At 43.3% G+C, this 22,059-nt stretch overlaps 1 protein-coding gene across 4 annotated transcripts in view; it reads left to right on the top strand.

The window, feature by feature from the left end:
- Window positions 1–242: 242 nt before the first annotated feature.
- The window catches only part of LOC311084194 (uncharacterized protein), a 36,916-nt gene continuing 15,099 nt past the window's right edge, over window positions 243–22,059 (top strand). For 2 of the 4 annotated variants that reach the window (XM_084116101.1, XM_084116100.1), the window contains exons 1-2: window positions 243–731; window positions 21,106–21,432. In XM_084116101.1, coding sequence (XP_083972227.1) covers window positions 422–731; window positions 21,106–21,432 — 637 coding nt within the window. In that variant the 5' untranslated portion in view covers window positions 243–421. Of the gene's footprint in view, window positions 732–19,888; window positions 20,210–21,105; window positions 21,433–22,059 lie in introns of those variants that run through there. The other 2 variants (XM_084116102.1, XM_084116103.1) reach the window with 2 other exon arrangements.

The raw sequence follows: 22,059 nt of genomic DNA, 5'->3' as shown, positions 1-22,059 counted from the left end.
GGCCAAAAAACCCTGGCCATTAGCCCTGACGAGGCCTGATCAAGACATGATCAGGGGCAAGGCCCGACAGTGGCTATTAAGAACACAGACAGGGAGAAGTGAAATTATTTTTATGATTTACACGCTGTCTGAGATGCGCAGCCTCCTTATAATGAATCACTTTGTTTTCCTCATTATTATTTCACGTTGGGTAAAAGAACAAGTAAATGAACAAATGTAAATGTGGATTCACTGAACTCAGGAGTTGTGGTGTGTGTAACTCGCTTGATTTTATGAACACATTCTCTTCTAGATGTTGCTGCCTTATCCAGAAAATCTCTTTACAGATTTGACATGTTGGTTTTAGACCAGTGAAGATCTGAATAATTGCAGTGCAGGTCTTATTAATTATGTTTCTTCTCCAGTTGTGCCAGCTAGTCCAATGAAGACAGTGTCAGTGATGGTGGGAGATTCAGTCACTCTAAACACTGGTGTTACTGAACCACAGAGATATGATGTGATTCAGTGGAGGTTTGGACACCTAAACTCTCCTATAGCTGAAATCAAAAGAAAGATTGGAAAATCCTTTACATCTAATACTGATGAGGGATTCAAAGACAGACTGCAGCTGGACTGTTGGAGTGGATCTCTGACCATCTGGAACACTGAAACCAAACACTCCGGAGATTATGAAGTTGACATCAGCATCAGCAATCACACCATACACAGGTCGTTCACTGTGACTGTCAGCGGTGAGTACATCAATGTAATAAGTATGTTTAGATTAGCACTGTGTGAATAGTTGAGATCAGTGGTTCCCATCATTTTCCAACACTCGGCCCACACAATCAATCGCGCAAGTTTCCACTTCCCACTGCAAGAGTTTTAATGGACCCCACTATTTGTCACATTTGGTAATGAGGACTTAAAAATGAAGATTGTTAGCTAGCTACATTGCTCACTGAAAAAGCACATTGTAAATAGAAACATTTGATGCTCTCCATAGCGCACACACGCATACCCACTGGAGCGTTTGACAAATCAATTTCACCAATATCCTATTATTACAGCTTCAGTGTTCCCGTGGAACCAGAGCGGTGGCTGCTTGTTAGGGTGACCACCCGTCCCGCTTTGCGTTGTACCGCACAGCATTTTCACCTCTTATCCCGCACGTCGCATATTGAGAAAATGTCCCGCATTTTCATCAGTCTGTTGGTTTTTAATGATCATATTAAGAAAACGTGCATGCGTTCTTTTGCCTTTAAGAAAGCATTTTATTTATTCTTTTTGCGGCGTAGTTTTCCACCTATATTTAACAACGACTCATGATGTCATCACCACAATTAAAGGCAAAGGCACTCACGCTTCAATTAGGCAGTCATATCGGGTGTATGTAAACGAACAATTTTGTGTGAATTCTAAAAAACAATATATACATTTAACAGGAAACTTTCTGTACCCGTTACATGACTGTCAATTATCTAATTTCATGTTGTTTTAGATTTTATTTGTTCATTGTTTATTTTGGTGGATTTTAGTTGGACTTGGTCAGAACTGTTTCAAAAATAGTTATCTGCATGATGCCTTTGGGCTCAGTGATGTTGAATTTAAATGACATGTAAAATAGAGACATGTTATGTTACGTTGTGATGTAATTGTGTTTTCTGAAAGGGACTAAAGAACAAAGAATTTTTATCATTTGAAAGGCAGATTACAAATGTTTTTATTAAGTTAGATACTAGACATTATATAACAGTTTCAGGTTATGTTTTAGTGTTGGTAACATGTCCCACATTGTCCCACACAAACTTATAATCCTCCCACATTTGGTTTGTTTGACGGTGGTCACCCTACTGCTTGTGCACGTAAAGACTAGCGCTAGGTAGTCACTACTGTATTTTCTTTGTTTAGATTGTTCTAGTTTTTTTATGTCAGGCATTGCTGAAGATTTATCTGTAACACTTTACAATTTGTTACAATTTGTTAACATTAGTTATTACGCGGCTCTGGAATACTTGATTCTGATTGGTCAATCGCGCCATCCAGCAGTAAATTGTTCCCAGATGACAACCTCTGAAAACAGAAACACAGGCTCATCCGGGTCTACAAAATAAAAGCCAATAAACCATTACAACGAGGACACTATAACGCATACAATCAGGGGAACTTCCACGAGTATGAACTAAATCTTTCAATGTGTGACGATATGCATAAAACGATAAGCGCGGCGGCTCCGACATTGCCTAACATGCCGGGTGGCAACTAAATAACGTTACATAAACAGCTTATTTGACATTTATCAAAATATAATTTTTGGTTTTTACCACAGAAGTGTCAGAATGGCTTCCACACATCCGAAATCCGACTTTAAAAAGCAACTTTGGCCGCGTCATCTGTGTGTGTAATGCATAGGTGTAATGGCGCTTGCGTCTCAACTTTTCGCGCCGATCAGATTCTAGTTCCCACAATGCAACGCGTAATTAAAAATACGGGTAAAAGTCCTGTAAAAGACAAATACGGAAAATTCCTTCAAATTATTATGGTACATTGTACCGTATTTTTATGGATTTTTTTTACAGTGTAGCTCTTTTAAACAGCTAAAACAAAACTATGCTCTTGTTTCTGCACATTTTTTTTCCGTTATTTGTCAGTTAAAGACTTCGTTGGAAAGCACATTCCAGACTTTGATGTTTTGAATTTGAATGCCACCTCAGAGAGAATTGTTACTGTAGGGGAGCACGGGGCACAACCTAACGCGGGGTTAGTTGTAACACGCTTGTTTTAAATACTTCCGCACATGCTTGGATGACGGAACTTTGTTTATTTACTAGTTGCCATATCAACACTATATAGAAAAAAAAATCCGCCAAAATTATTATTATTTTTGGAAGATATCCATAGACATTTATTAAACCATAGCAAAAGTAAATTTCTTACTTAAGTTAATTTTTCATCTCTATTTTTTGTTTTTATTTAAAATAAAACAAATCTGATATTATTTTAATCTCCAATATGTTATTTAACAGTTGAGATAGTTCTTTAATGCTTCGCTAACTAGCAGAAGACACTAGCAGGGTTTAAATCCCAGTTGTGCAGGTGGGGGCATGTTGTAACACTGCGTTACAATGTGCCCCTATTAGAAATATGCTATTATATTCTATACTTTTATTAATTTTATTGAGAAAACGTGAGAAAAAGGTGAATAAAGACTGAGAGTCAATGTCCAGAAATTACTAATTATTTATTTGTTTTGAATTATGTTGTATAGCTGTGTTTTCATGTGTTCGTAGTCAAAACTCAAAAATGAGTTTCTATTTAATTATTAAAAATTGCCATTATTTTATATGAAAAAGTTTTTTAATTGTATTTTATTTAGAAAATATTTTAGTTTGTTTTGTATATTTTTTTTATTAGATCAGATAACATTTTAAGCTGTCATATGTTATGTTACAATGTGCCCCACACATGTTACAATGTACCCCACCTATGGGGCATGTTGTCACATTTCACTTCCATTCTTTCGGGGTATATCAAGAAAAAAGTATATACTGTATTAATAAAACAAAAACACATAATTGTACTAGACATGTGGGAAATTAATGTGGGAAAAAATAAATACTCTGAACCATAAGTAGATTTACACAAACTGAGAAAGTCAAAAAGCGTTAGGTTGTGCCCCGCTCTCCCCTACATCTCATGAGTGGTAGTGTGCCGAAATTGTACACATTACTGCTAGAAGAAATTGTTTTAATATTCATGAAAACACGTGGGATGAGTGCAGAGTGCTTGAGAAAGTAGTAAAAAATGTAGTAAAATTTTGGTAATATACACTACCGTTCAAAAGTTTGGGGTCAGTAAGTTTTTTTATGTTTTTAAAAGAAGTATCTTCTGCTCACTAATGCTGCATTTATTTGATAAAAAAAAAACAGTAATATTGTGAAATATTATGACAATTTAAAATGACTGTTTTCTATTTTAATATATTTTAAACTGTAATTTATTCCTGTGATCAAAGCTGAATTTTCAGCATTATTACTCCAGTCTTCAGTGTCACATGATCCTTCAGAAATCATTCTAATATGATGATTTGATGCTCAAGAAACATTCATTATTTTTATCAATGTTGAAAACAGTTGTGTACATTTTTTAAAAAAATTCTTTGATGAATAGAAAGTTCAAAAGAACAGCATTTATTAAAAAATATAATATTTTCTAACATTATAAATTTCACTGTGTGTAATGCTTACAAAAATATTTTATAACTGTAAGTATAGCTCAAAGTAGCATGTACTATGTTACCGCTTAGAACGTTTGATGAGTTATTTATCCTGTATATATAGTTACTGTTTTGGTGGCATTGTGCGTGTGTGTGTTATTTGTGTTTTTACGCTGCTTGTTTGATCTTTAGAGAAACATTTTTATAGCACTTCCTCTTTTATTATTTTGGATGTCTGTCATAGACATTACATCATTTTCTGTTGATTTCTTCTTCAGGTGTGTCTCGTGTTGATACAGAAGAAGTGTCAGTGATGGAGGAAGATTCAGTCACTCTAAACACTGGTGTTCAAACAAACCAACAAGATAAGATTAGATGGTATTTTAATAAGACTCTCATCGCTCACATCAAAGGAGATCTCAGTATTATCTGTATAGATGTTCAGTGTAATGAAGTTAATGAGAGATTCAGAGGCAGACTGAAGCTGGATAATCAGACTGGATCTCTGACCATCATGAACATCACAAACACAGACACTGGAGAATATACACTAGAGATCATCAATGGCAGCGACAGTGAAAAGATCTTCAATGTTTCTGTTCATGGTGAGTCTTTATGTTTGAAAGCACGTTATGTTTAAATCATATCATCATGTTTATTATATCAGTGACATTCAGAGGTTTTTCTCTTTATCTGCGTCATTGAACAGAACAGAATCACTTTCATCTGTTTTGTCAGACATACTGACAGATAAAATGAATACAGGATTGTGATTGCCTATGATTTGTCTTTATTTCGTCAGCGGTCGTGTTTACCATGTTTACTATGGTAATGGTTAGCACGCATAGTCTTTTGCATCGCATATAAATATCTCTGCTTTATACGGTGAGCAGAATCCACATCAGATCACAAACAGAAGTTATTTCAAACACTTTTTTTTTCTTTTGATTTTAAAAGTCTTTAATGCAGATGTTAGCTGGTATATGAAGTCATCCGCGGCGCTGCCGTCTCCAGACTCAGGTAAACTCTGCCTCAGTTCATAACCACTCCTCAAGCCTGAGTTGGCCCGCTTTGGATCAAGGTATTCAGCGGGCCAAAAAACCCTGGCCATTGGCCCCGACGAGGCCTGATCAAGACATGATCAGGGGCAAGGCCCGACAGTGGCTATTAAGAACACAGACAGGGAGAAGTGAAAGAGAAATTATTTTTATTATTTACACGCTGTCTGAGATGCGCAGCCTCCTTATAATGAATCACTTTGTTTTCCTTATTATTATTTCACGTTGGGTAAAAGAACAAGTAAATGAACAAATGTAAATGTGGATTCACTGAACTCAGGATGGCGTGTTTAACCTGCTTGATTTCATGAACACATTCTCTTCTAGATGTTGCTGCCTTATCCAGAAAATCTCTTTACAGATTTGACATGTTGGTTTTGGATCGGTGAAGATCTGAATAATTGCAGTGCAGGTCTTATTAATTATGTTTCTTCTCCAGTTGTGCCAGCTGATCCAGTGAAGACAGTGTCAGCGATGGTGGGAGATTCAGTCACTCTAAACACTGGTGTTCCTGAACCACAGAAATATGATGTGATTAAGTGGAGGTTTGGACACCTAAACTCTCCTATAGCTGAAATCAAAAGAAAGATTGGAAAATCCTTTACATCTAATACTGATGAGGGATTCAAAGACAGACTGCAGCTGGACTGTTGGAGTGGATCTCTGACCATCAGGAACACTGAAACTAAACACTCCGGAGATTATGAAGTTGACATCAGCATCAGCAATCACACCATACACAGGTCGTTCAATGTGACTGTCAGCGGTGAGTACATCAATGTAATAAGTATGTTTAGATTAGCACTGTGTGAATCAGTGGTTCCCATCCTTTTCCAACACGCGGCCCACACAACCAATCGCGCAAGTTTCCACTTCCCACTGCAAGAGTTTTAATGGACCCCACTATTTGTCACATTTGGTAATGAGGACTTAAAAATGAAGATTGTTTGCTAGCTACATTGCTCACTGAAAAAGCACATTGTAAATAGAAACATTTGATGCTCTCCATAGCGCAAACACGCATACCCACTGGAGCGTTTGACAAATCAATTTCACCAATATCCTATTATTACAGCTTAAGTGTTCCCGTGGAACCAGAGCGGTGGCTGCTTGTTAGGGTGACCACCCGTCCCGCTTTGCGTTGTACCGCACAGCATTTTCACCCCTTATCCCGCACGTCGCATATTGAGAAAATGTCCCGCATTTTCATCAGTCTGTTGGTTTTTAATGATCATATTAAGAAAACGTGCATGCGTTCTTTTGCCTTTAAGAAAGCATTTTATTTATTCTTTTTGCGGCGTAGTTTTCCACCTATATTTAACAACGACTAATGATGTCATCACCACAATTAAAGGGAAAGGCACTCACGCTTCAATTAGGCAGTCATATCAGGTGTATGTAAACGAACAATTTTGTGTGAATTCTAAAAAACAATATATACATTTAACAGGAAACTTTCTGTACCCGTTACATGACTGCCAATTATCTAATTTCATGTTGTTTTAGATTTTATTTGTTCATTGTTTATTTTGTTGGATTTTAGTTGGACTTGGTCAGAACTGTTTCAAAAATAGTTATCTGCATGATGCCTTTGGGCTCAGTGATGTTGAATTTAAATGACATGTAAAATAGAGACATGTTATGTTACGTTGTGATGTAATTGTGTTTTCTGAAAGGGACTAAAGAACAAAGAATTTGTATCATCTGAAAAGCAGAGTACAAATGTTTTTATTAAGTTAGATAGACATTATATAACAGTTTCAGGTTATGTTTTAGTGTTGGTAACATGTCCCACATTGTCCCACACAAACTTATAATCGTCCCACATTTGGTTTGTTTGACGGTGGTCACCCTACTGCTTGTGCACGTAAAGACTAGCGCTAGGTAGTCACTACTGTATTTTCTTTGTTTAGATCAGGGATAGGCAACTCCGGTCCTGGAGGGCCACTGTCCTGCAGAGTTTAGCTCTAACCCTAATTAAACACACCTGAACAAGGCAATCAACGTTTCCAGGATTACTAGATAGATACAGGCAGGTGAGTTTTTATCAGGGCTGAAGCTAAACTCTGCAGGACAGTGGCCCTCCAGGACCGATGTTGCCTATCCCTGGTTTAGATTGTTCTAGGTTTTTTATGTCAGGCATTGCTGAAGATTTATCTGTAACACTTTACAATTTGTTACAATTTGTTAACATTAGTTATTACACGGCTCTGGAATACTTGATTCTGATTGGTCAGTCGCGCCATCCAGCAGTAAATTGTTCCCAGATGACAACCTCTGAAAACGATCTTGGTTACTTAACTGTAACCTTGTTCCCTGAGAAAGCGGAACGAGATGCTGCGCTGCTCAGCGCATTGGGAACGTCTTTAGTCGTGACCAGCTGTGAATATTGTGTGTAACACGTCGATAGAATTGACCCGGAGGTAATATAGCCTCGGTCGATGACGTCATCGGCGCGCACCCGCAACACAAGGCTATAAATAGATGAGCCACAGGTGCATCGTCAGGATATTTTGTCTGAAGAGCAGTCCTGGGACATCTTCAGCACGGCAAAGTAGCGCAGCATCTCGTTCCGCTTTCTCAGGGAACAAGGTTACAGTTAAGTAACCGAGATCGTTCCCTTTCGAAAGCTACAATCGATGCTGCGCTGCTCAGCGCATTGGGAACGAGAATACCCACGCCGCCGTGCTTGAACATGTCTGGACCCCCACGGTTGTGCAGGTGTGTTTCACAAGAACGCAAGAAGGCCTAGACATTAGCTTGTGATGTCGACTCAAGGACATGAGAGCCCGGAGTGGCATGAACATCCAAACTATAAAATCTTATGAATGTGTGCGGAGAGGACCAACCTGCCGCATCACAAACCTGTTGTAGGGGGGCACCTCTTGCCAAAGCACTAGAAGAGGCGACCCCCCTGGTGTAGTGAGCCCTAAGACCTTTAGGCGAAGCTTGACCGCGCGCCTCATAAGCAAGAGCAATAGCATCCCTGACCCAATGAGACATGGTCTGCTTGGTGGCAGCTGCTCCCCTGTTACTACCACCATAACAGACGAACAATTGCTCTGACTTACGCCACTGGCTAGTGCGGTGGACGTAAGCCTGAAGAGCACGGACTGGACACAGTCTGTGAGATTTCTCCTGCTCCGGCGTTGCGAACGGTGGAGGACAGAAGGCTTCTAGAATGACCGGATGTACAGCCGAAAATGGAACCTTAGGCAGGTAATCAGGATGAGGATGCAAAATCACTTTCACCATTCCTGGGGCAAAGTCTAAGCAGGATGGAGAGATAGACAGAGCCTGCATATCCCCAATTCTCTTCAAGGAAGTTATTGCCATTAGAAAAAACATTTTTAGAGTCGGAAGTTTATCAGACGCTGATTCTATAGGTTCAAAGGGGGTGTCAACCAGACCCTCGAGAACTGTAGCTAAGTCCCATGAAGGGATCTTGGTTTTTACTGGAGGCCTCAGTCGCCTGGCCCCATGAAGGAAGCGAGAGAGCAGAGGGTGTCTCCCGAGCGGTGCCCCGTCTACCAAGGCGTGGCAAGCCGAAAGAGCGGCCACATAAACCTTAAGAGTAGCAGGGCATGTGCCTGTTCATAATTTCTCTTGCATGAAGTCCAGAACTGAAGCAACCTGGCAGTTGACTGGATCTACATTGTGTACAACACACCATCTTTCAAAAACACCCCATTTATTGGCATAACTTTGTCTAGTGGAGGAAGCCCTAGCACTTAGAATGGTCTCAGTAACGGCAGGCGAAAGCCCAGTGTCCCTCAGTTGGTTCCCATCAGGGGCCAAACGTGAAGATTCCACAAGTCGGGCCTGGGATGGAATATCGTGCCCTCCGCCTGAGACAGAAGGTCCCTCCTCTCCGGAATCGCCCACGGCGAGCCGTCGAGGAGAGATATTATCTCCGAGAACCACACTCTGTTCGGCCAACGTGGCGCTATCAGCAAGAGGCAAGACCCTTGTTGGCGAACCCTGGCTAGAACTCCCGGGAGCAGAGAAACTGGAGGAAACGCATACAGGCGCATCTTGGGCCATGTGTGCGCCATCGCATCCAGACCCAGTGGAGCTGGGTGACTCAGAGAGAAGTAAAGGGGACATTGCGCTGTCTGTTGTGAGGCGAAGAGGTCCACCTCCGCTTTGTAAAATTTGGTCCAAATCTGTTTCACTACTTCCGGGTGGAGTTTCCATTCCCCCATCGGTAGTGTCTGTCTGGACAGTAAATCTGCTCCCACATTCAAATGCCCTGGAATGTATACTGCCCTGAGTGACAGGAACTTGTCCTGGGCCCAGAGAAAAATCTGCCTCGCTATTCTGTTCAGATTGCGTGAGCGCAGACCTCCCTGGTGATTTATATAAGAGACTGCCGCTGTGTTGTCCACCCGCACTAGGACATGACAGCCCCTCAATTGATGGAGAAAATATTTCAGAGCCAGAAATACAGCCATCAGCTCGAGGCAATTGATGTGCCAATCGAGCTGATGGCCCTCCCATTCCCCTTGAGCTGGACGGCCATCTAAGACCGCTCCCCAGCCCATCAGGGAGGCGTCTGTCGTTAGCAATCTGCGACGACACGGCGCCCCTAGAGTGGGACCCAAGGTGAGGAACCGGGGTCTGAGCCACGGAGATAGTGTACGAAGCGCGCGGCGCGTCACATTTATTTGCCTTTGAATAAATAAAATGAATAAAATTTAATCAATTTTATTCATTTTGAATCAATCTTGCCATCAAAATATAAAACAGCATCCCACCTGTAACTTATCTGACAGGGTCTCTGTAAGCTGTCCGTGGACATGTCAAATAAGTTACAGGTGGGCCCTTCCTGTGCCCACTTGTAACTTATATGACAGGGTCCCTGTAAGCTGTCCGTGGACATGTCAAATAAGTTATAGGTGGTCCCTTCCTGTGCCCAACTGTAACTTATATGACAGGGTCCCTGCAAGCTGTCTGTGGACACGACATGTCCACGGAGAGCTTACGGGGACCCTGTCAGATAAGTTGCAGGTGGGCACAGGAAGGGCCCACCTGTAACTTATTTGACGGGACCTCTTTAGGCTGTCTGTGGTCAATGCATTAAAAGGTCATATTTCATAATTCTAAAAGATTTATTGCATAAATCAGCCACCAGGTGCAGAGATATGGACGGGTGAGTTTTCGGAAAGATACAGGTGAGTTTTTGGAAAGATACGGTTGAGTTTCTGGAGAGATACGGGTGAGTAATTGGAAAGATGTGGGTTATTGCTTAAATCACAGAGTACAGTGCACAGGGAAGAAAATCCAACATGTTGGTGTACTTTACAGCAGATAATTATGCATAGTTTGCCTTAAAATGACATGTCCACGGACAGCTTACAGGGACCCTGTCGAATAAGTTGCAGGTGGGCACAGGAAGGTCCCACCTGTAACTTATTTGACGGGACCTATTTAGGCTGTCCGTGGTCAATGCATTAGCAGGTCGTAATTTATGATTATTAATGTTTTATTACTTAAAACATGCAGTACAGTGCACAGGAAAGACAATGCAACATGTTGGGGTACTTTACAGTTCATAATTATGCATAATTAGCCTTAAAATGGCATGTCCACGGACAGCCTAAATAGGTCCCGTCAAATAAGTTACAGGTGGGCACTTCCTGTAAGACCACAGGAAGTGCCCACCTGTAACTTATTCGACGGGACCTATTTAGGCTGTCCGTGGTCAATGCATTAACAGGTCATAATTTATGATTATTAATGTTTTTATTACTTAAAACATGCAGTACAGTGCACAGGAAAGACAATGCAACATGTTGGGGTACTTTACAGTTCATAATTATGCATAATTAGCTTTAAAATGGCATGTCCACGGACAGCTTACTGGAACCCTGTTGAATAAGTTACAGGTGGGCACTTCCTGTAAGACCACAGGAAGTGCCCACCTGTAACTTATTCGACGGGACCTATTTAGGCTGTCCGTGGTCAATGCATTAACAGGTCATAATTTATGATTATTAATGTTTTATTACTTAAAACATGCAGTACAGTGCACAGGGAAGACAATCTAACATGTTGGGGCTCTTTACAGTTCATAATTATGCGTAATTAGCCTTAAAATGGCATGTCCACGGACAGCTTAAAGGAACCCTGTTGAATAAGTTACAGGTGGGATGTTCACCAAACGCCTATGAAAATGAATGGGATAAGTGGCAAGTGTCAGTGGCTCCCGCGCGGCCCCCGGGGGTCCGAGGGGCCCCAAACTCGGCAAAAAGTTGCGTCACGTGGCCCTCTGCGACATACCGAGCGGGCCAGGTCGAGACGCGCCCGGTTTATTTTTTGCTATTTTTTATGCACCTCTCTGTCTCCCATTGATCTCTATGGGAGCATGTGTCTGCTAGGGTCAATTCAGCAGTTAGGATTGGAGGGCCCTCTAGGCTCAGGAAGCACCTAGAGCCACGAAACTCTGGGGCCCGACTCGGGGGCCCTTGGCGGTCGTCCGTGACGAATTTCGAGGTCCTGCGACCTTTTGACCCCTGTGGGCGACTGTTTATTGGACGTCCCACGTGCAACTTATTCCATGGGGCTGTTGGTGGCCAATTAGCGTGACAAAAGGTCCGAGGGACACGGAACTCTAGAACCCGTCCCAGGGGCCCGTGACGGTACGCATACGTCGATTTCGGGCCGATCGGGCGTTTCTTTCAAACCGTTTTGCCGAAACACACACTTAGAACCGATCTAGAACCACGCGACGCATTATCTAGAACCGGGGGCCCCTGGACTGCCACCGTGTCGAATCCGGGGTCGCTGCGACCTTTCGACCCCCTTTGGCCCCTGTTTATGTGTCGTCCCACGTGCAACTTATTCCATTGGGCTGTTGGTGGCCAATTAGCGCGACAAAAGGTCAGAGGGACACGGAACTCTAGAACCCATCCCAGGGGCCCGTGACGGGACGCATATGTCAGTTTCGGGACGATCGGGCGTTTCCTTCAAACCGTTTGGCTGAAACACACACTTAGAACCGATCTAGAACCACGCGACGCATGATCTAGAACCGGGGGCCCCTGGACTGCCACCGTGTCTAATCCGGGGTCGCTGCGACCTTTTGACCCCTTTTGGCCCCTGTTTGTTTGACGTCCCACCTGCAACTTATTCCATGGGGCTGTTGGTGGCCAATTAGCGCGATAAAAGGTCCGAGGGACACGGAACTCTAGAACCCGTCCCAGGGGCCCGTGACGGTACGCATACGTCAATTTCGGCCCGATCGGGCGTTTCCTTCAAACCGTTTGGCTGAAACCATAGACTGTAAAAAAATATGGACGTAGTGTCCGTGACGTCACCCGTAGGTTTCTGAAGAGCATTTTTGAAGCCTAAAGTGGGCGGAGCCGGCCGTCGCCATCTTGGCCTTGCGTCACTCCCGGATAACAGAAAATAGACAAACAGGCGGGGCGTGAGTGGAGCTGAGGAGCCTGGCTATCTGAAATCACCTAGCTCGACGTGATCGAGTTAGCTGATGATGTAAAGCCAATTAAACGTTCCTATTTTTGCCCTTCGAAATATTATAATAGTTAAAAGACATGGCTACAAGTGAGACTGTGTATTACTTCGAGAGTGTTTGTGTATGACAGTGATTTATGTGCATACATGTCCGTCACTCTTTCGTGGTCCGTCAGCGCGGCATCGCTCAAGTTCGTAGAGAGCTTATTCAGTCCATTTTAAATTCTGATGTTGGCCGTCTCTCAAATGGGTTATGGTTTAACCGTTAAACCATAGATATATTGCCTTTGAAGTGCAAATAAATGCGCTAGAAAATCCGCGCTCATTCATGTGCATTTATTGCACGGACGGAGAAAGCGCCGACGCCTGCATGATTTCATCTGACGGTAACTTACATAAGCATATTATAATCCATCTGTTCCATGGGAGCAGAACGAACGAGCATTTATTGACGTTTTAAATTTGAAAACCCCAAAAAGCAACGAAATTGTCAGACATCCATTAGTGCATGTTCACAGAGGAAAACAACTGAAATACAGCGCTGGTTGTTCTCTCGAACGACAACGACGGAATCCAAAGACGTGGGCTTTGTAACGTTACCCAAGTATTAAATTGTATGAAATAATAATCCCGAAAAAAAGCACAAACACTGCAGAGATGGCAAGTTCAGCAGCTAACATTGCTGAGGTGAAGTGACGGCTAGTAACAGCAGACAAACGGCTAGCACTGACAGCGGCAATCCATCTGTCACTCAAGTGGCTTGGCCACACCCTTAAATTTAAATATTAATCAACTAAACGGACGAGTTATAAAATAATTCACCCCCCTCACAGTTGTTATGAAGGGCAAAATTAGCTGTATAGACCAAATCCACATACAGACACCAGGCTTTAAACACGTTTTTTTCTGCTGTAAAATTTGGCATTTTAACATGGGGGAGATACAGATTTGACTCACTTCTGACAACAGCCTCAAGCGGCCAGTCAACGAATTGCATTTTAACTCACTTCCGTGTTGGTTTCAAGAGAGAGACGGGGAGGTTGCCGCTTGGCTGAAACACACACTTAGAACCGATCTAGAACCACGCGACGCACGATCTAGAACCGGGGGCCCCTGGACTAGCACCGTGTCGAATTTGGGGTCGCTGCGACCTTTCAACCCCTTTTGGCCCCTGTTTATGTGACGTCCCACGTGCAACTTATTCCATGGGGCTGTTGGTGGCCAATTAGCGCGAAAAAAGGTCCGAGGGACACGGAACTCTAGAACCCGTCCCAGGGGCCCGTGACGGTACGCATACGTCGATTTCGGCCCGATCGGACCTTTCTGTCCACCTTTCACCGAGCACATGGTCCGATTAATGGAGTCCCTCTTGCACACACAGACAGACATATGGTCAAATGGAACCAAAGGGAGGAGAATTGCGCACTGCATAAACACACACTTGGAACCGATCTAGAACCCCGCGACCCACGATCTAGAACCGGGGGCCCCTGGACAACCACCGTGTCGAATTTGGGGTCGCTGCGACCTTTCGACCCCTTTTGGCCCCTGTTTAAGTGACGTCCCACGTGCAACTTATTCCATTGGGTTGTTGGTGGCCAATTAGCGTGAAAAAAGGTCCGAGGGACACGGAACTCTAGAACCCGTCCCAGGGGCCCGTGACGGGACGCATATGTCAGTTTCGGGACGATCGGGCGTTTCCTTCAAACCGTTTGGCTGAAACACACACTTAGAACCGATCTAGAACCCCGCGACCCATGATCTAGAACCGGGGGCCCCTGGACTAGCACCGTGTCGAATTTGGGGTCGCTGCGACCTTTTGACCCCTTTTGGCCCCTGTTTGTTTGACGTCCCACCTGCAACTTATTCCATAGGGCTGTTGGTGGCCAATTAGCGCGAAAAAAGGTCCGAGGGACACGGAACTCTAGAACCCGTCCCAGGGGCCCGTGACGAGGCGCATAAGTAATTTTCGAGGCGATCGGACCACACCGAACCTCGTTCGGCCCCTGGAGGTGCTAGGGGCCCGAAACTTCACAGAACGCTGCGTCACACGGCCCCCAAAAGCATACAGAGAGGGGAACGTCTACACACACTCACAAAAAAACGCTTGGTGTTTAGGGCCCAAAATAGGTGCTTCGTGGACTATGAGGAAGACTACGATGAAGTTTAGGTGGTCAGGGGACCCCCATAGGCACTTTGTGGCAATGAAGAAGTGATAGGTGGTTAGGGGTCAAAATAGGCGCTTCGTGGGCAATGAGGAAGACTATGGTGAAGTTTAGGTGGTCAGGGGGACCCCATAGGCACTTTGTGGCAATGAAGAAGAGATAGGCGGTTAGGGGTCAAAATAGGCACTTCGTGGGCAATGAGGAAGACTATGGTGAAGTTTAGGTGGTCAGGGGGACCCCATAGGCACTTTGTGGCAATGAAGAAGAGATAGGTGGTTAGGGGTCAAAATAGGCGCTTCGTGGGCAACGAGGAAGACTATGGTGAAGTTTAGGTGGTCAGGGGACCCCATAGGCACTCTGTGGCAATGAAGAAGAGATAGGTGGTTAGGGGTCCATATAGGGGCTCTGTGGCACTGAGGAGGACTATGGTGAAGAGTAGGTAGTTGACGGACCCCAAAAGCACTTGGTGGACCTGCCCGTAGTGCACTGGCGCCCCCAGAGGCGTCCACACAGGGCCTATGGTAATTTATGCTAATTCGGGCTACTTTATATGCGATTTTGGAAAACGTCCACGTCACCATTAGGTTAAGCAGCTCGTGTCGTCCATTTCGAGCATGCGGACTTCAGAGTGCCTAGGGTGACAATGGCAACTTAAATGAATGGGAAAATTTCCACGAACTACCTAGTTTCCCTTACTCCCTCTCTGGAAGAGGAACATGTTCTATGGCCTCTTTGCTCAGAAGAGTTTGCAGCTCTTGCGACAGTACATGCATCTGCTCCGGTTTCACGGTAGTGAAAATCACGCCGTTGAAACGCGGAGGACGACGAATAAACTGGATTCTGTATCCCAACTGTACTGTGCTTAATACCCACGCAGAAACGCCTGGCAGAAGTTCCCACGCTGCCAGACTTTCTGAGAGTGGTATTAATTTTAATTCTTCCTTTTGAGGGGATGTTAGATGTTCCGCGTCCGGAATGACAGCCGGAAACGATGGAACATCTAACATTTCGCTGGAAACCACTGCCCCCCGAGGCACGAGAGGTGGCGGGGATGGAGTGGTTTTGTGAGGGTAGCGGGAAGGGGCGAAGAGATCTTGAACGCGCCCCATCCCGCGGGGGACTACCCCCACCAGATTGGGCGCCAGACCATCAGGACTTTCGCTTCTTGTTAATGATAGTCCTGAGGTCTGGCTTGGGAGGTTGCTGGAAGTATCGCGTGATATCAGGTCTCGCGATGTAACAAATTGCTTTACGGCACTGCACACAAAGCTAGGAAAGCTTTATCGGAGGACGAAAGAACGGAAACGGCAGACTGACCGAGCAAGGAGTCAGACTCGAGTAAATATCGTTCTTGTTGATGGACTAGTAGACATCTTCAGAGGTTATCTGTGCCTGTTCGATGTCCGACGCTTTGTAACGCGTTCTGTCAGGAGGAGAAATAGGGATAGCTCACAGATGAAGTTATTACCGAGAGCCAGACAGACTCACGGAGGCGATTGGCATCTCACAACTTGCACTTTATTCCCCAGTCGAACTCGTGTAACTGTCTGTCACCCGTTCTACCATCCACATCTTTACTTTATAAACAAAAGTAGGATAAGAATGAGCATCAAACTGAAATAACCCGCATACGGGTGTTCGAGGTGCACATGATACAACACAGACTGCCGACGACAGTTCAACAGGGCGCGCGCAGCTCTTAAAGGGGCCACACCTTATTTCCACTCATTACAGCTTCCATCCTATTGAACAGGTACCGGTATAGAGGGCGGAAGGGATCAGGCCGTGAGTGCAGAGACGGCTCTGCGCGAGTGCTATTTACGACAGTAACGTTAAATACAAGTACTCCACAGCGACTCTAGGGGTCGCTGTTTGGCAAAAACGGAAAGCTGCATAGTGTGCCTTTAAATCTGGTCACTACGGTATTAACTGAGTCGCCAAATAAACCAGAGGGAGAAACAGGGGAGTCTAATAGGGGAGTCTAATAGAAACAGACGATCCTTCTCTTTAATGCCTGTCAGATTCAGCCACAGGTGCCTCTCCGTGCTAACTAAAGCACTCATTGAACGGCCGATGGCACGGGCCGTTTGCTTGGTCGCACGGAGAGACAGGTCTGTGGCTCGACGAAGCTCAGAGAACGCTTCCTCGTTGATGGTACTGCCCACACTCAAATCCTTCAATAGGTCAGCCTGGTACGCCTGTAACACTGCCATAGTGTGCAGCGCAGCACCAGCCTGACCTGCAGCTTGGTAAGCTTTACCCACAAGTGAAGATGTTATGCAACACGGTTTATTGGGGAGGGTAGGTTTCTTTATGGAAGATGCGGCTTCGGGCGAGAGATAGCTCGCGAGCGTCTCTTCAACCCGAAGCATCTCCGTATACCCCCGCGACTTCGCACCCACGATAGTCGAAAAAGTTGACGTCGAAGGCACAAAGACACGAGAAGTATACGGTTTACTCCATGACTTAGACAGCTCATCATGGAGGTCCTCGAAAAAGGGAAGAGACTGATGTTGAGGTCTCTCCCCCCTGCCACCGGACAGAAACCTATCCTCTAGCTTACTACGTTTGGGGGTCTCTTGTTCGCGTGGCCAATCAAGCTGTAACCTGGCCACCGCGCGAGTAACCACCTCTAGCAATTCCTCGACAGATTTCTTTTCGCGAGAGGAATGCTCAGAGGCTGGCTGCTCGCGATCTGAGGAACCAAGAGATACTTCATCCCCCTCGTGAACCGAAGAAGCACCGGAGCGCGCTTCGAGATCACGAGAAGGGATGTCAGGATCTGGTGACGCAGCAAGCGAAAGGGACGGACCCGTCTCTTGCTCGCATGCAGATCCATGCGAGAGCCCCACGATGATGGTGCGGGTGCGGACTGGAAATAGTTCAGACGGGAGCGAAGCATCTTAACTGTGAGCCGGTCACAATGCTCGCACCCGCCTTTCTCTATAGCCAGAACCGCGTGCTCTTCCCCCAAACAAACAAAACAGTAATCGTGTGTATCCAGCTCAGACATGGGACTGAAGCATGGAGGAACACAACGCTTACTGATTTGTTGGCTCTTTTCTCTTTCTTTTTTTACTTTTTAAACTCTTTGTTGTAACGTGAGAGAAAAAGATTTGAGAATGAGAAATTTCTGCACACTGCCTGACAAAACTAACTCCTAACAAAGATCTGTAGTCAGATAAGAGGTAGAGAGTGTTTGCGTACACACATGCACATTGGTCTGAAGACAAAAGACCTGACGATGCACCTGTGGCTCATCTATTTATAGCCTCGTGTTGCGGGTGCGACACCTCTATATTACCTCCGGGTCAATTCTATCGACGTGTTACACACAATATTCACAGCTGGTCACGACTAAAGACGTTCCCAATGCGCTGAGCAGCGCAGCATCGATTGTAGCTTTCGAAAGGGAACAGAAACACAGGCTCATCCGGGTCTACAAAATAAAAGCCAATAAACCAATTACAACGAGGACACTATAACACATACAATCAGGGGAACTTCCACGAGTATGAACTAAATCTTTCAATGTGTGACGATATGCATAAAACGATAAACGCGACGGCTCCGACATTGCCTAACATGCCGGGTGGCAACTAAATAACGTTACATAAACAGCTTATTTGACATTTATCAAAATATAATTTTCTGTTTTTACCACAGAAGTGTCAGAATGGCTTCCACACATCCGAAATCCGACTTTAAAAAGCAACTTTGGCCGCGTCATCTGTGTGTGTAATGCATAGGTGTAATGGCGCTTGCGTCTCAACTTTTCGCGCCGATCAGGTTCTAGTTCCCACAATGCAACGCGTAATTAAAAATACGGGTAAAAGTCCTGTAAAAGACCAATACGGAAAATTCCTTCAAATTATTATGGCACATTGTACCGGATTTTTACGGATTTTTTTTTTACAGTGTAGCTCTTTTAAACAGCTAAAACAAAACTATGCTCTTGTTTCTGCACATTTTTTTTAACGTTATTTGTCAGTTAAAGACTTTGTTGGAAAGCACATTCCAGACTTTGATGTTTTCAATTTGAATGCCACCTCAGAGAGAATTGTTAATGTACATCCCATGAGTGGTAGTGTGCCGAAATTGTACACATTACTGCTAGAAGAAATTGGTTTTAATATTCATGAAAACACGTGGGATGAGTGCAGAGTGCTTGAGAAATGTATACATGTTCAGTTCAGGTCAAAACCTTATTAAATTTATCCCACGATTTATCCACTCTGTAATAATTGTAAAATGTCAGAAAGCACCTTGTTTTATACTTTATGGTCATGTAGTAAAATTTTGGTAATATACACTACTGTTCAAAAGTTTGGGGTCAGTAAGATTTTTTTATGTTTTTAAAAGAAGTATCTTCTGCTCACCAATGCTGCATTTATTTGATAAAAAAAAACAAAAAAAAACGGTAATATTGTGAAATATTATGACAATTTAAAATGACTGTTTTCTATTTTAATATATTTTAAACTGTAATTTATTCCTGTGATCAAAGCTGAATTTTCAGCATCATTACTCCAGTCTTCAGTGTCACATGATCCTTCAGAAATCATTCTAATATGATGATTTGATGCTCAAGAAACATTCATTATTATTATCAATGTTAAAAACAGTTGTGTACATTTTTTTTCAAAATTCTTTGATGAATAGAAAGTTCAAAAGAACAGCATTTATTAAAAAATATAATATTTTCTAACATTATAAATTTCACTGTGTGTAATGCTTACAAAAATATTTTATAGCTGTAAGTATCTAGCTCAAAGTAGCATGTTCTATGTTACCGCTTAGAACGTTTGATGAGTTATTTATCCTGTATATATAGTTACTGTTTTGGTGGCATTGTGCATGTGTGTGTTATTTGTGTTTTTACGCTGCTTGTTTGATCTGTAGAGAAACATTTTTATAGCACTTCCTCTTTTATCATTTTGTATATCTGTCATAGACATTACATCATTTTCTGTGCATTTCTTCTTCAGGTGTGTCTCGTGTTGATACAGAAGAAGTGTCAGTGATGGAGGAAGATTCAGTCACTCTAAACACTAGTGTTCAAACAAACCAACAAGAGAAGATTAAATGGTATTTTAATAAGACTCTCATCGCTCACATCAAAGGAGATCTCAGTATTATCTGTATAGATGTTCAGTGTAATGAAGTTAATGAGAGATTCAGAGGCAGACTGAAACTGGATAATCAGACTGGATCTCTGACCATCATGAACATCACAAACACAGACACTGGAGAATATACACTAGAGATCATCAATGGCAGCGACAGTGAAAAGATCTTCAATGTTTCTGTTCATGGTGAGTCTTTATGTTTGAAAGCAGGTTATGTTTAAATCATATCATCGTGTTTATTATATCAGTGACATTCAGAGGTTTTTCTCTTTATCTGCGTCATTGAACAGAACAGAATCACTTTCATCTGTTTTGTCAGACATACTGACAGATAAAATGAACACAGGATTGTGATTGCCTATGATTTGTCTTTATTTCGTCAGCGGTCGTGTTTACCATGTTTACTATGGTAATGGTTAGCACGCATAGTCTTTTGCATCGCATATAAATATCTCTGCTTTATACGGTGATCAGAATCCACATCAGATCACAAACAGAAGTTATTTCAAACACTTTTTTTTTCTTTTGATTTTAAAAGTCTTTAATGCTGATGTTAGCTGGTATATGAAGTCATCCGCGGCGCTGCCGTCTCCAGACTCAGGTAAACTCTGCCTCAGTTCATAACCACTTCTCAAGCCTGAGTTGGCCCGCTTTGCATCAAGGTATTCAGCAGGCCAAAAAACCCTGGCCATTGGCCCCGACGAGGCCTGATCAAGACATGATCAGGGGCAAGGCCCGACAGTGGCTATTAAGAACACAGACAGGGAGAAGTGAAAGAGAAATTATTTTTATGATTTACACGCTGTCTGAGATGCGCAGCCTCCTTATAATGAATCACTTTGTTTTCCTCATTATCATTTCACGTTGGGTAAAAGAACAAGTAAATGAACAAATGTAAATGTGGATTCACTGAACTCAGGAGTTATGGTGTGTGTAACTCGCTTGATTTTATGAACACATTCTCTTCTAGATGTTGCTGCCTTATCCAGAAAATCTCTTTACAGATTTGACATGTTGGTTTTAGACCAGTGAAGATCTGAATAATTGCAGTGGAGGTCTTATTAATTATGTTTCTTCTCCAGTTGTGCCAGCTAGTCCAATGAAGACAGTGTCAGTGATGGTGGGAGATTCAGTCACTCTAAACACTGGTGTTACTGAACCACAGAGATATGATGTGATTCAGTGGAGGTTTGGACACCTAAACTCTCCTATAGCTGAAATCAAAAGAAAGATTGGAAAATCCTTTACATCTAATACTGATGAGGGATTCAAAGACAGACTGAAGTTGGACTGTTGGAGTGGATCTCTGACCATCAGGAACACTGAAACCAAACACTCCGGAGATTATGAAGTTGACATCAGCATCAGCAATCACACCATACACAGGTCATTCACTGTGACTGTCAGCGGTGAGTACATCAATGTCATAAGTATGTTTAGATTAGCACTGTGTGAATAGTTGAGATCAGTGGTTCTCATCCTTTTCCAACACACGGCCCACACAACCAATCGCACAAGTTTCCACTTCCCACTGCAAGAGTTTTAATGGACCCCACTATTTGTCACATTTGTTAATGAGGACTTAAAAATGAAGATTGTTAGCTAGCTACATTGCTCACTGAAAAAGCACATTGTAAATAGAAACATTTGACGCTCTCCATAGCGCAAACACGCATACACACTGGAGCGTTTGACAAATCAATTTCACCAATATCCTATTATTACAGCTTCAGTGTTCCCGTGGAACCAGAGCGGTGGCTGCTTGTTAGGGTGACCACCCGTCCCGCTTTGCGTTTTACCGCACAGCATTTTCACCCCTTGTCCCGCACGTCGCATATTGAGAAAATGTCCCGCATTTTCATCAGTCTGTTGGTTTTCAATGATCATATTAAGAAAACGTGCATGCGTTCTTTTGCCTTTAAGAAAGCATTTTATTTATTCTTTTTGCAGCGCATAGTTTTCCACCTATATTTAACAGCGCTTTGTCAGAAGTACAAATACAAGTACAACAGCCTCTTTTTTTTTTTTATCTTATC

The sequence above is a fragment of the Abramis brama genome, assembly GCF_963993115.1.
Source record: "Abramis brama genome assembly, chromosome: 6".
Taxonomy (NCBI): domain Eukaryota; kingdom Metazoa; phylum Chordata; class Actinopteri; order Cypriniformes; family Leuciscidae; genus Abramis; species Abramis brama.
Note: the sequence above shows the minus strand (reverse complement) of the source record. Positions and strands in the feature narration are given on the sequence as shown.